Genomic DNA, 13,553 nt, shown 5'->3' with positions numbered 1-13,553 from the left:
TGTGAAAGTTTAAAATTGATGCCCCTAGTGGTTAGTTTGCCAATCATGCATCACACAATCTCAAGCCACCAGAAAATTCACTTACCCGGCATATACCAGTTCCACCCCCCCCCCCCCCCCCCCAACCCAGGGGCTGGATACCAGGAGTTTTACTGTAAAATCAGAAACACCTTCAATCATGTTTGCAAAAAAAAGTTATAAGCTGCCATTTTTTATTTTGATGTATAATTATGTTTGGATCTTATATGACTGCTCTCTATCATATAATTATGCTTTGGAGTAGGGATTTTCAGGATTTAGATCCGACGATGATGAACGACCATTGATATATTTCCAAATGAAGATGCTTTGTAACTTGGAGAGTAACATAAAGATGGTGGTGTTTCCATCCACCTTCTGCCCTTAACCATCTTGATGGTAGCAATGGCCTTAACTGCCTTGATGGTAGCAGGGGTTGATTCAGGAGTGCTGTCAGATTAGCTTATCTGACCCACAGCAGTACATTTTGTTGTTGATATGCCCCATAATCACAGTCCCCTGGTGGCATTGAGGATAAATGTTTCAGGTCATTCAGGTGATGCCGAGCAAGTGGACTGCTGTGTGCCAGATTGTGCCAATCTTCTTGAGGTTTGTTGGACCTGTACTCATCAAGACAACTCACGCTCCTAACAATGCCTTGTTGATGACGATAAAGCTTTGAGGTGTCAGGAAGTGAGTCACTAACCTGTTCTTGTGATTGTTGTATTTATATTCTAGTTTAATTTTTAATCAATGTTAACAGGATATTGATGGTGGAGGATGTAGCAAAAAGAATGCTATTGATGGTCAGGGATATGTGATTATGACTCTTTCTTATTGACGATAGCTATTGTTTAGCACACAGGTTTTCAAACTTTTCTTTCCACTCACATATACCACTTTAAGTAATCCCTATGCCATAGGTGCTCTGTGGTTAGTAAGGGATTACTTAGGGTGGTATGTGAATGAAAAGAAAAAGTTTGAAAACCACTGTTTTAATTGTACCTAATTGACTCATTATGTGCACGGTTTCGTAACTCCAAAGGAAATGGGCCAATGACAATTTTTCTCTAGCAAAATATTTCAGTAATAAATAGGTCCTGACCAGTGGTTCTCAGCCTTTTATTCCTACATACATATCCCCTTAAGAAATCCCTTTACTAATCACAGAGCACCTTATGGCATAGGGATTAATCAAGGTGGTATGTGAATGGAAAGATTAAGTTTGAAAAACACTAGTTTAGCATTAATGCAGCAAGAATTGTATATTTCACTTGTCAAAGTACTGCTGAGAGGTGAAGAGAAAGAGGGAGATTGAGAGGGAAAAAGAGAGACAATAAAAGAGACACAGACGGGTACATTTGGACAGAATACCTTCTATGTGCATCTATCAATATTGGTAAGAAAATATGGGGTGATGTTACATTTTCTTGGGTTCTGTAGAAGTAGAGTGGATGGCGGGCTCTGTAGAAGTAGAGTGGATGGCGGGCTCTGTAGAAGTAGAGTGGATGGCGGGCTCTGTAGAAGTAGAGTGGATGGCGGGCTCTGTAGAAGTAGAGTGGATGGCGGGCTCTGTAGAAGTAGAGTGGATGGCGGGCTCTGTAGAAGTAGAGTGGATGGCGGGCTCTGTAGAAGTAGAGTGGATGGCGGGCTCTGTAGAAGTAGAGTGGATGGCGGGCTCTGTAGAAGTAGAGTGGATGGCGGGCTCTGTAGAAGTAGAGTGGATGGCGGGCTCTGTAGAAGTAGAGTGGATGGCGGGCTCTGTAGAAGTAGAGTGGATGGCGGGCTCTGTAGAAGTAGAGTGGATGGCGGGCTCTGTAGAAGTAGAGTGGATGGCGGGCTCTGTAGAAGTAGAGTGGATGGCGGGCTCTGTAGAAGTAGAGTGGATGGCGGGCTCTGTAGAAGTAGAGTGGATGGCGGGCTCTGTAGAAGTAGAGTGGATGGCGGGCTCTGTAGAAGTAGAGTGGATGGCGGGCTCTGTAGAAGTAGAGTGGATGGCGGGCTCTGTAGAAGTAGAGTGGATGGCGGGCTCTGTAGAAGTAGAGTGGATGGCGGGCTCTGTAGAAGTAGAGTGGATGGCGGGCTCTGTAGAAGTAGAGTGGATGGCGGGCTCTGTAGAAGTAGAGTGGATGGTGGGCTTTCATGGTTGCAGCCTTGATGTGGTTGGACCAGGACATGTTGTTACTGATATTTACTCTGCAGGGCTTGTCCACCTCCACCATCTCCACCTCAGCTCCAGTGATACAGATCTGGCTGAGCTTCCTGAAGTTGATTACCAGTTACTTCATGTCCTGGGGTTGAGAAAACTGACCTCCACCCACCACAATAACCTTTCTCTATGCGAGGTAGGATTCCAACCAGTGGAGGATTTTCCCCAATTCCCATTAACTTCAGTTTAGCCAAGGCTCCTCGATGCTAGATTCCCATGAAATGCTTGAGCTACTCTCACTGCCTTTGAAGTTCAGTTCATTGGCCCATGTTTGGGTCACCGCTGTAATGAGATGCACAGACTGAACTTCTATTAAGTAAAACATGAAAATCTGTAGACCCTGCAGTTGAAGTAAAAACACAATGTTGGAAAATCTCAGCAGGTCAAACAATGTCCTTTATACCTCAAAGATACAGAACCTTGGCTGTGCCTTCCCCCAGCATACCACCAACACCAAAGGGGACACCAATCATCTCTGGGCTTTTCACTCCTGTCAAATGGAACAAGTAGACAAACTGGTGGAGCCTGGACACAGTGATGGGTTGCCATGAGAGTGGAAAATAAAATGATGCAGACGCTGCAGATCTGAAGAAAGATCCAGGTCCAGCAGCATCAGGTGCCATGAAGGGTCCCAGGCCTGAACCATCAACTGGTTCTCTCCGCAGTTGCTGCTACCATCGGCAGTATGGCGCTCCCTCAGTACTGCCTCTCCCACAGTGGGGTGCTCCCTCGGTCCTGCCCCAACAATGTCATCGTCCTTCATCGCTGTACATCCCAATTCATCCACATTGATCCAATTAAGAATGCAATTTAGAATCCTGTCCCATCTCCTCTCCCCCCACCATTACCTCCGCACCCTCCCCCCGTCACCAACCCTACAGCCCCGCCGGGGGCGGGAGGGGTGAGTCTGTGCCACGGGACAAAGCCGTGTTTGAACGCCCGGAGTGGGGTCAGACGCCGGGAGCCCGGGAACTTTCACAGCGTCCGCTCTCCGCTCGGCTCCAGTGCAGGAGCTGCGGGTGGCGACATGGACAGGGGGAAACGGCTCTCCACAGGGTCCGGGTCTGCGCTTCTGCTGACCGCGCTGCTTCTGCTGGAGTCCGGTGCGTTCCCACAGAGGGGTGAGTGGCTGGTCCAGGCTGGAGACCTGCGCGGGGCAGTGAGGGACGGACCCTGGGGATCTCGGTCCCTGGAGCGGGGCAGTGAGGGGAACCTCCCGGGGTGGGCAGCGTTGACCAGCAGGACGGTCGCCCTGGAGGGGCGCTGGCGGCATGAGATGACAGCGGCGGATCCCCACCGGAGGAGGTGAATTTCTGCTGGACTGTAAGGAGGAGAATCCGCAGCCTCTCCAGCATTGCGGCGCTCCCTCAGCACTGCCATCCAAAAGGAGCATCCCTCCCTCTCTCTTTCTCCCTCCCTCTCTCTTTCTCCCTCCCTCTCTCTTTCTCCCTCCCTCTCTCTTTCTCCCTCCCTCTCTCTTTCTCCCTCCCTCCCTCTTTCTCCCTCCCTCCCTCTTTCTCCCTCCCTCCCTCTCTCTCCCTCTCTCCCTCCCTCTCTCTCCCTCTCTCCCTCCCTCTCTCTCCCTCCCTCTCTCTCCCTCCCTCTCCCTCCCTCTCTCTCCCTCCCTCTCTCTCCCTCCCTCTCTCTCCCTCCCTCTCTCTCCCTCCCTCTCTCTCCCCCCTCTCTCTCCCTCCCTCTCTCTCCCTCCCTCTCTCTCCCTCCCTCTCCCTCCCTCGCTCTTTCTCCCTCCCTCGCTCTTTCTCCCTCCCTCGCTCTTTCTCCCTCCCTCGCTCTTGCTCCCTCGCTCGCTCTTGCTCCCTCGCTCGCTCTTGCTCCCTCGCTCGCTCTTGCTCCCTCGCTCGCTCTTGCTCCCTCCCTCGCTCTTGCTCCCTCCCTCCCTCGCTCTTGCTCCCTCCCTCCCTCGCTCTTGCTCCCTCCCTCCCTCGCTCTTGCTCCCTCCCTCCCTCGCTCTTTCTCCCTCTCTTTCTCCCTGTCGGGTGCTCACCACACTGGTGCGCTCCCTCACTCCTGCCTCCCTTCCACAGTTAGATGTTGCCAGCGAGGACAGTGAAATTGGAAAGAACAAAGAACATTACAGTACAGATCCTTCGGCCCACAATGTTGTGCTAACTTATATGAACCGACTCAACAATCTTACCTTTCCCTCTCTCACACCCATAACCCTCTATTTTTCTTCTATCCATGTGTCTAAGAGTCTCTTAAATGCCCCTGATGTTCCAGCCTCCACCACCATCCCTGGCAAGACATTCCAGGCCCCCACAACTTTCTGTGTAAAATAAAACTTACCCCTGACATCTGCCTTAAACTTCTCTCCCTTCACTTCATACACACGTCCTCTGGTGTGTCTCGCCCTGGGGAGGAAAAAAATCACACAATAACTGTAAACCCTTCTATGGATATAGAATGGGAAAAGTTGGCACATGTGGGTCGTTTCCATTTGGGACAGGGCGATAAGGTTATGGCAGAGATATGACTCAAACATTGCAATAAAACCACCGGCTGCAGGTCTGCAGTCAGAAGCATCACATCCAATGGATCTAATCGCCGAGAACTCCGATGAGCAACAGGTGGTGACGAGTGGGCGCACGGATTACCTGTCCCCTTGTACAGCCCCACGAATGCCGTGCTCAGGTGTAAACCTCTATGGAGGAAAGGAAAGGAAGAGAACCCAGGAACTACACACCAGTTACCCTGACATCATAGCACGATGCCGCAAAAATATAGCGACTTTATGAAGTGGCTGAGATGGGGCTGCAAGCGTGGATTTATGAAATGGAATTCTGGTTTCATTCATCTGCTAGAGCAGAGGTTTTCAACCTTTTTCTTTCCACTCACATCCCATTTTAAGTCTTCCCTCTGCCATCGGTGCCCTAGGATGAGTAAGGGATTGCTTAAGGTGGGATATGAGTGGAAAGAAAAGTTTGAAAGCCACTGGTTTAACCGTCCCTCATTGACCCGTTCTATGCACGATTTCATATCTCCAAAGGAAATGGACCAATGTCAATTTTTCTCAAGCAAAATATTTCAGTCACAACTGGGTCTAGAGCAGAGGTTCTCAACTTTTTCCCCCACTCACAGAGCACCTATGGCATAGGGATTACTTAAGATGGGATGCGCGTGGAAAGAAACAGGTAGAAAGTCGCTGTGCTCGAGAGTTCATGAGGCTGTAACCTGCAGAACCAATAAGGTTCAATCTGTGGATGGAGGTAAACAAGAACATCTTCAGAGACCAGTGAAAGACACAAACGTGGACAGGGGGAGAACTGCTGGTGGGGTTGACAAGGCACCGAATTCCAGACTGACTGGGACTGACCCAATGGGTGGAGGGTGTCATCTGGCATTGCTGAGTGGGAGCCCATCATCCCACTGGCTGGGGGTGGGGGCAGTGGGGAAGGGTCCAGGTTGGGCTTGACGTGCGGTACTGACCAGGACTCTGTGAGCTGATCAGGAGCGGCACCGATGAGACCACTGTTCTTCCCTCTTGCAGAACGGGTGGACCCTTCCGAGGATGTGGCTGAACTCCCACGGCAACGGGCGATGGTTCTTCTGGGGAGGAGGCTGGAAATAGCAGTGAGGAATGGGAGGAATCTGCAGGTGGCTTCACGGATAGTGGCGGCACTTGAGTGGACAGGTGAGGACACCGAGCAACGGCAGGATGCTAGATAACCGCGGGGCATCGCTGCGGCCATGTCAGTGTCAGGGACAAAGACCGGGCATGAATTAAATCCTTGTAACAGGCTGAGCTTTTACCTCCACATCACTTCCCTGCCCCAGGCCCTCTCCCTTATCCACCCTTGCGACACAGAAAGAGCATTCAGCTCATCAGGGTCATCCCTCTAGCAGATCCATCCCATTCGGCCCAACCTGCCGTGCATCCTCTCTCACACACTCAATTCCCCTCGAATTCTTCTGCCCCTGATCAGAAGTAATATACAGAAGACCATTAACCTTTGGAATGTGGGAAGAAACCAGAGCACCCGAGGGTAAACCCTGCGGTCACAGGGAGAGCGTGCAAACTCCACATAGACAACACCGTTGCCTAACCGTTCCCCCTTTCTTCCCTTCACCAGCAGCTGAAGTCCCTCAGCCGAGGTTGAGCAGAGATTCCTCGACTTCTGAGGCTGAAGTCATTTTTTCGCATCTCAATGCCCTGCCCTTCTGGGATGCCTGCTTCCAGACAACCCAGAGGGCACGTCATCCTTCATCACCCTGTTAAGTACACTAGAGGCTTCCTCACATCCCCTCCTTCCCCTAAAGGTCATGTCTGTTTAGTCTCCTCAAAGATAAAACCTGCCATCCCAGGGACTAACCTGGAGAGCCCAACCTGAACTCTACCTTAGGTATCTCCTTCCTCGGAGAAGGGGGACCAGACATGGCCATGATGAACACCGGTAAACAGGTGTCCGGTGTTTGTCATCTGCCTCTCTCTAACGATGGAGCCTATTCTGGTCCAGCAATGATGTGAACTGCCGGGTGTTGTTTTCCCCCCACCACCATTTCTTTATTCTGTGCTGATCTCTACAATATTGGTGAGTAGAGAGAGTGAAAATGAGAATATTGGGACATCTGGATCATGGCGAACTGTTGAAACGTAATTAATCACTGAGGTTCCATACCAGTTCCCAGAGGAGAAATTCCATCACTCCCATTCCCTGGACCCTGAAATCCTCTCATCCATCGAATCCCCTCTCATTCAAATGTCACTTAATTCACAGTGGCTGACTAGCCTTCGGGTCGAGACAAGGACACAGAGTACCAGCAGCCACACAAAGGGCCCCAAACAGCCCTTCCATGAGGCAAAGATTCACCCACACCTCCTTCAAGGGTTGAGCATGGGAAAGTAGTGCTGTTCAGAGCAGTAGGGCCGATACAGGACTATGGGGAGAGAGCGGGACAATGGGATTAGTGTGGGGACAGATACAGGGATGTGGGGAGAGAGCGGAGCAGTGGGGTTATTTTGAAGATTGATACAGGGCTGTGAGGAGAGAGCGGGACAGTGGGATTAGTGTGGGGACAGATACAGGGATGTGGGGACAGATACAGGGATGTGGGGAGAGAGCGGAGCAGTGGGATTATTTTGAAGATTGATACAGGGCTGTGAGGAGAGAGCGGGACAGTGGGATTAGTGTGGGGACAGATACAGGGATGTGGGGACAGATACAGGGATGTGGGGAGAGAGCGGAGCAGTGGGGTTATTTTGAAGATTGATACAGGGCTGTGAGGAGAGTGCGGGACAGTGGGATTAGTGTGGGGACAGATACAGGGATGTGGGGACAGATACAGGGATGTGGGGACAGATACAGGGATGTGGGGAGAGAGCGGAGCAGTGGGGTTATTTTGAAGATTGATACAGGGCTGTGAGGAGAGAGCGGGACAGTGGGATTAGTGTGGGGACAGATACAGGGATGTGGGGAGAGAACGGAGCAGTGGGGTTATTTTGAAGATTGATACAGGGCTGTGAGGAGAGAGCGGGACAGTGGGATTAGTGTGGGGACAGATACAGGGATGTGGGGACAGATACAGGGATGTGGGGACAGATACAGGGATGTGGGGAGAGAGCGGAGCAGTGGGGTTATTTTGAAGATTGATACATTGCTGTGAGGAGAGAGCGGGACAGTGGGATTAGTGTGGGGACAGATACAGGGATGTGGGGAGAGAACGGAGCAGTGGGGTTATTTTGAAGATTGATACAGGGCTGTGAGGAGAGAGCGGGACAGTGGGATTAGGGAGGGGACAGATACAGGGATGTGGGGAGAGAACGGAGCAGTGGGGTTATTTTGAAGATTGATACAGGGCTGTGAGGAGAGAGCGGGACAGTGGGATTAGTGTGGGGACAGATACAGGGATGTGGGGACAGATACAGGGATGTGGGGACAGATACAGGGATGTGGGGAGAGAGCGGAGCAGTGGGGTTATTTTGAAGATTGATAAATTGCTGTGAGGAGAGAGCGGGACAGTGGGATTAGTGTGGGGACAGATACAGGGATGTGGGGAGAGAACGGAGCAGTGGGGTTATTTTGAAGATTGATACAGGGCTGTGAGGAGAGAGCGGGACAGTGGGATTAGGGAGGGGACAGATACAGGGATGTAGGGAGAGAGCGGGACAATGGGAGTAATGTGGGGACAGATACAGAACTGTTCGAAGAGTACAGGGCAGTGGGATTAGTGTGGGGACTGATACACGCATGTGGGGAGAGAGCGGGGCAGTGAGGTTATTTTGGAGATTGATACAGGGCTGTGAGGAGAGAGTGGGGCAGTGGAATTATTTTGGAGACCAACACAGGCTGTAGGACAGAGCGGGGCGGTGGGATCAGTTTGGGACCGATACAGAGCTGTGGGGTGAGAGTGAGGCAGTGGGATTAGTTTGGGGACAAACACAGGGCTGTAGGGAGAGGATAGGAAACATTAGCCGATGAAACTGGCATTTTGAGAAGCCTAAACTGTACTGAACCGAGGGGAACATTGTGGCAGTGCCGTGGTGCAGAGGGCTGGCGCGTGCTCGCATCCCCCCATCCCATCCCATCCCATCAGGAGTTTGGAGACTTTTGTACAATGTTGCTACTTCTTCTGTGGGTTGATGGGTTGGTGGAGGTTGGAATAGAGGAGGCTGGGCTTGCAGTTAACCGCGCACTTCGCTCAGCACACACACACAGAGCTCCCTTTGGCCCATTTGGGTTAAAGGCACGTGCAGAAAGTGCTGGAGGGGAAGCTGCCCCAACTAATGAGCACATCCTGAATGAATCACACGTTGAGCCAGGACATGAAAGCAGACCAGCACATTCACACCTGTCTAATGAGGTCGCGCCATGAATTCATTGCAAAACACACCCTTTCATCTCGAAACAAGCAACACTGATCTATTTTCATTAATTCAGTGATGAAGTCGGTCCATTCATTTATCCTGTGCTTCTCGCCCACTTTAGCTTCAGTTGAATTTTCATTCAGCAGGTGGGCAAAGCGAATACGGGGGTGCCGAGGAGAGTGGTCTTTGACTGCCCCGAACCACCCCACGCTGCAGTGGGGCAGCTTTCAGCTGCTTGGGCCCAGCTCAGTGTCTTTGGGGTCAGCCACTTCTTTGTTCACAGGGAGATGTGACACACACAGACCACCTCGAACAGGAGCTGAGCCCCGAGGAACCCAGCGTCAGGCAGCATCGGGGCAGAACTCCATCAGGAACGTAGAGAAGCCAATGTAAAGAAGGTGGGATGGACAGGGAGGGAGGGGGTGGGGGAGGATAGGAGAGGGAGGGGGTGGGGAAGTGGTCCATATGGGATCAGTGAACCATAGAGAGGTGAAGCCTAAAGGACAGAAACAGAAGATTGGCAGATATGAGGCAGGGAGAGAGGAGAGAAACTGAGGGCCAGGGAGATGTGTCTCATGGGGTGGGTAGAGACAAAGGATGACAGTGCTGGCATATGATTAAGGAGGGGGACAGGGTGGGGTGGCACAGAATAAACCAGTGGGGAGGAGAAGGGTAGAACCCAAGGAGGGGAGAGGGGATGAGAATGGAGGGGGAGGGCTGTGTGGGAAATGGGACAAAAAAGAGGTGGGGAGCAGAAAAGCAGAAGGGGTGCAGAGAAAGAGAGAGGGGACTCATTCCCTGAAATGAGAAAATCCTATGTTTGTTCCATTGGGCTGTAGACAGCCCAGGCAGAATGTGAAGTGATGGTCCTTGGAGGAGGCCCGAACAGATGGGTCAGGGTGGAGGAAGAGGAAATGGCAAGGTTTAGGAGCTCGGGATGGTCACTGAGGACAGAGTGTAGATGCAATGTGGATGGGTCCCCAAGTCGGGGTTTGGTCTCACTAATTAAGAAGTTGCCTCATTGGAAGCACCAAGAGCCTTCAATGAGATTGAAGGAGGTGTGGTGAATCTTTGCCTCATGGAAGGGCTGTTTGGGGCCCTGGATGGTGGTAAGGGAGGAGGTGTTACACTTCTTGTGGTTGAAGGGGTAAGTTCTGGGGGTCATAGAAAGGTGGGTGTGGAAGAATGAGCAGAGAGGGGAGTCACGGATGGAGTGAATCCTGTGGAAGAAGGGAAAGGGTGGGGAGGGGTGGATGTATCTGGGGTTGGGGTCTAGTTGCAGATGAAAGAAATAGCATAGGATGATGCTCTGAATGGAGGCTGGTTGGGATTTTTTCCCCAGGGGTTGGCAAGGACTAGATGGGCAGAATGTCCCTCTTCACTGTCAGAGAGTAACTCAGAAGTTTTACTTTGTCTTGTTAACGTTGGTGCAATTTGAGGCCCTTCTCCTCACTGTAGGTCGAAGGGCAGCTTGAGTCACCATAGTCACATGGTCATTTCAGGGTCACTGCCCAATTCTGCCCTCTGATTGGGCAGGTTCAGAAAGTGGGCTCTAACTCGGAGCTTGTCTTCTTTCTCCCCAGAAATGAAACGGAGGCAAAAACTGGCAGAACTTGCAGAGGTGAATAAATTGTGATAGCTTATTACATCAATGTGGTCGAAAGCATTACCCCCCATCCCCACAGTTATCATATCTCCCCCTCCACACCCCTAGTCTCCATACCACCATTCTCAGTCTCCATACTTCCATTCCCAGTCTCCACCCCATCCCCACTTTCACCCCCCCCATTCCCAGTCTCCACTCCATCCTCTCTGTCTTCACCCCATTCCCATTATCTCCACCCCATTCCCATTGTCTTCACCCCCTTTCCCACAGTCTCCATCCCCCATTTCCCCCCATCCCCACCATTCATGTGTGACCCAGAACCTTAATGTGGTGATGAAAAGTTTGGAACAGGGATGACCCCTGGCCATCAGTGTGTGTTGATGAAGAGTTTGGAGCTGGTATGGCACAGGTTTCCAGATTTTGACTCTGTCCAATTGTTCTGCAGCAGAAGGTATTCGCCATATGTCCATCTGATCACAGGAAATTCCCCTCTGTGAACCGGTGGCCCCAACTCAAAACCAAGAAACGAGGTGAGCTGACCCTGATCTCGAATCCCACAAGTACCTTCCACTTCAGATTTCACCAACAATTGTTGATGATTTTTCAGGAACTTTTCCCCTCAGCTCTTGTCCTGGGAGGGTGACTCCATGGAAATGTCTTTACAATTCTTGCTGACCCTATTGATGTGTGAGTGCTCCCTGAATGGCCAGACCAGCCTAGGATACTGTACCAGCTTCATGCTTGATGCCTCCAAAATTGACCTTGCCTCAGATTAGAACCTTAACCTATGGACCAGATCTATTGTTCTCCTGGGAATGGAATAGATGTATAACATCTATTATTTCAACACTAATAGAGTTGTGGAGGTTAGATCGAGTGTTTAACAAGGAGATGGGAGGGATTGAGGGTGATGGGGAATTGGTAATAAAAGGGGCTGAGGCGAGTGAATAGCAAGACAGGTGTTAAGGGCCAAACAACCTTCTCCTCCTCCTCCTGTTCCATGTGTTCTCAGTTATATTAGTCCAGCATCAAAGCCTCTCCCATTCTCATGACTGTAATCTCAGCCCTTTCTCAACCATTTATATAAACTGAGACTAAGTTAATGATTCCATTCTCTACTGTTCAATGTCTTGATTTGATCCTTTTGTAGTTGGCTGGAAGGAGGTGTGTGTGTCCGTTTGTCTGCTCGTTCACCACCACTGCCCGACTGCCCTCCTCCACCCCCCACTGCCCTTCACTGTTCCCACTTTAGCCCCTTTCACACAGTGCTTGAAAGTCAGATTTTACCCACCTTGCTAGTGCTGTGCGAAAGCATAAAAGTCAGATTGAGGGGTGGGGGTGGAGGTGGAGGGATGGGGATGCCTGTCTTGGATCTGCCAAGGTATTTGACTCAAGGAGCAGGCCTTTTTTCGGTTCTACGTTAACAAGCAAGCTGGCTACCGGAGACGGATTGTGTTTTCATGCTGGGCCTCCACTTCAAGGCCATTGGCAGAGGTGGATAAAAATTTGCCTGTTCATGGAGCCACACTAAAAGGCTGGTCTCGAGCTGCTTTTATGTGGAGCAACATCAGGAGCCATTGTTTGGTGGTGGTGGGGGGGGGGGGGGGCAACTGGTGCCATGGCGGCGCTCATCATAAATGTGCGGCAGAGCAATGGCTGTCTTCCTACCCATAATCCCCCATCCAGTTGGAACTGTTCAGAATTTCCAAGAATGGTTCCCGCTGTGTGGAGGATTATGGGTAGGGAAGATGGCCATTTCTCTGCTGTGCATTAAGCCACTGGCACTGATGAATAGCCCCGAAGGCTGAAGCAGCCCAATGAGGTGACGAAGCGACCAGCTGGGCTGTCACAGACCATACTGGCCACCCTCTGATGGCCCTTGCTGGCCCCCCTGCCCTGACAGCTCCCCCCATGCCCTAAGGGGGGGGTCATGGAGGGAGAGGGGTGAGCAAGATGGGTCAGGGCTGGTGACATCACTGCGACATCATTAGCCCTTTCCCTGAGAGGGATTGTCAGCGCCTCGGAGCCGCCCAGGGCACATTCATGGAGCTAAGACCCCCGACGTAAGGTTGGAGAATCTCTATCTTTGCACTTGGGCTTTTTACTGTATGAAAGGGCCTTACAGCAATAACGAGGCTTTCTACCTGTGTCACTCTCTCCCACAGTTTGTTTCTGGAAGTACTGCATCTGACAGGGGACTGGCTGCATCCAGAAGCTGGACTCCCGCACCTCAATGCCACTGGCAGCAAGGACAGGGTGCTCCCCAAGAGGGGTCCACGGGAACACCCTGGCAATAAAAAATGATGCCATGTTAATTCACTGCCTTGTGTCTTGGTCTGTGGTGGGAGGGAGCAGAGGGTGGTTGTGTCGTTCTGGAGGGAGGGGTGTTGGCATGAAGCGAGATGGACCCATTGCTACCTCCCCTCCCCGAGACAGAGTCCTTGGTGGCATGACCGGGGTTGAGGCGAAATCTCCTGTGGCAGAGTCATCCTCGCCACTGGGTGTGGGGCTCCTCCACTCGATACTCCCTCCTCCTGAAGCTCCCTCCACTTCCAGTGATCCCTCGTCCAGGCACACTGCCCACTCCTGCTGTTCCCTTCCCACAGTGCTCCCTCCACTCCCATCATTCTCTCCGCATCCAGCATTCCATCCACTCAGTGTTCCCTCCCACAATACCCTTCCCTCCCTCCCTCAATTAATTACACTTTCCCTCCCTCCAACATGGCTTTCCATCTACCATCATCAGCTCGGCCCTCACCCCCATGTCTGACATTACCAGCACATCTGCCCTGGCCCTCTCCACCCCCACACACAAGGACAGGATCCCCTACCATCCGATCAGCCTGCGCATCCAACAGATCCTTCTCCACCATTTCCACCACCTTCTATGTGATCCC

The 13,553-nt window shown here is 51.6% G+C and overlaps 1 protein-coding gene across 1 annotated transcript; it reads left to right on the top strand.

Annotated features, from left to right (window-relative positions):
- The first annotated feature begins 2,848 nt into the window (after positions 1-2,848).
- On the top strand, positions 2,849-12,971 carry LOC138743638 (uncharacterized). The gene is made up of 6 exons (XM_069899165.1): positions 2,849-2,926; positions 3,042-3,330; positions 5,736-5,879; positions 10,634-10,671; positions 11,102-11,186; positions 12,822-12,971. Exons 1-6 carry the CDS (start codon positions 2,849-2,851, stop codon positions 12,845-12,847), a joined length of 660 nt encoding a protein of 219 aa, XP_069755266.1. The 3' UTR covers positions 12,848-12,971.
- The last annotated feature ends 582 nt before the right edge of the window (positions 12,972-13,553 follow it).

Source organism: Narcine bancroftii, chromosome 9 (genome assembly GCF_036971445.1).
Source record: "Narcine bancroftii isolate sNarBan1 chromosome 9, sNarBan1.hap1, whole genome shotgun sequence".
In the NCBI taxonomy this organism is placed as follows: Eukaryota; Metazoa; Chordata; class Chondrichthyes; order Torpediniformes; family Narcinidae; genus Narcine; species Narcine bancroftii.
Note: the sequence above shows the minus strand (reverse complement) of the source record. Positions and strands in the feature narration are given on the sequence as shown.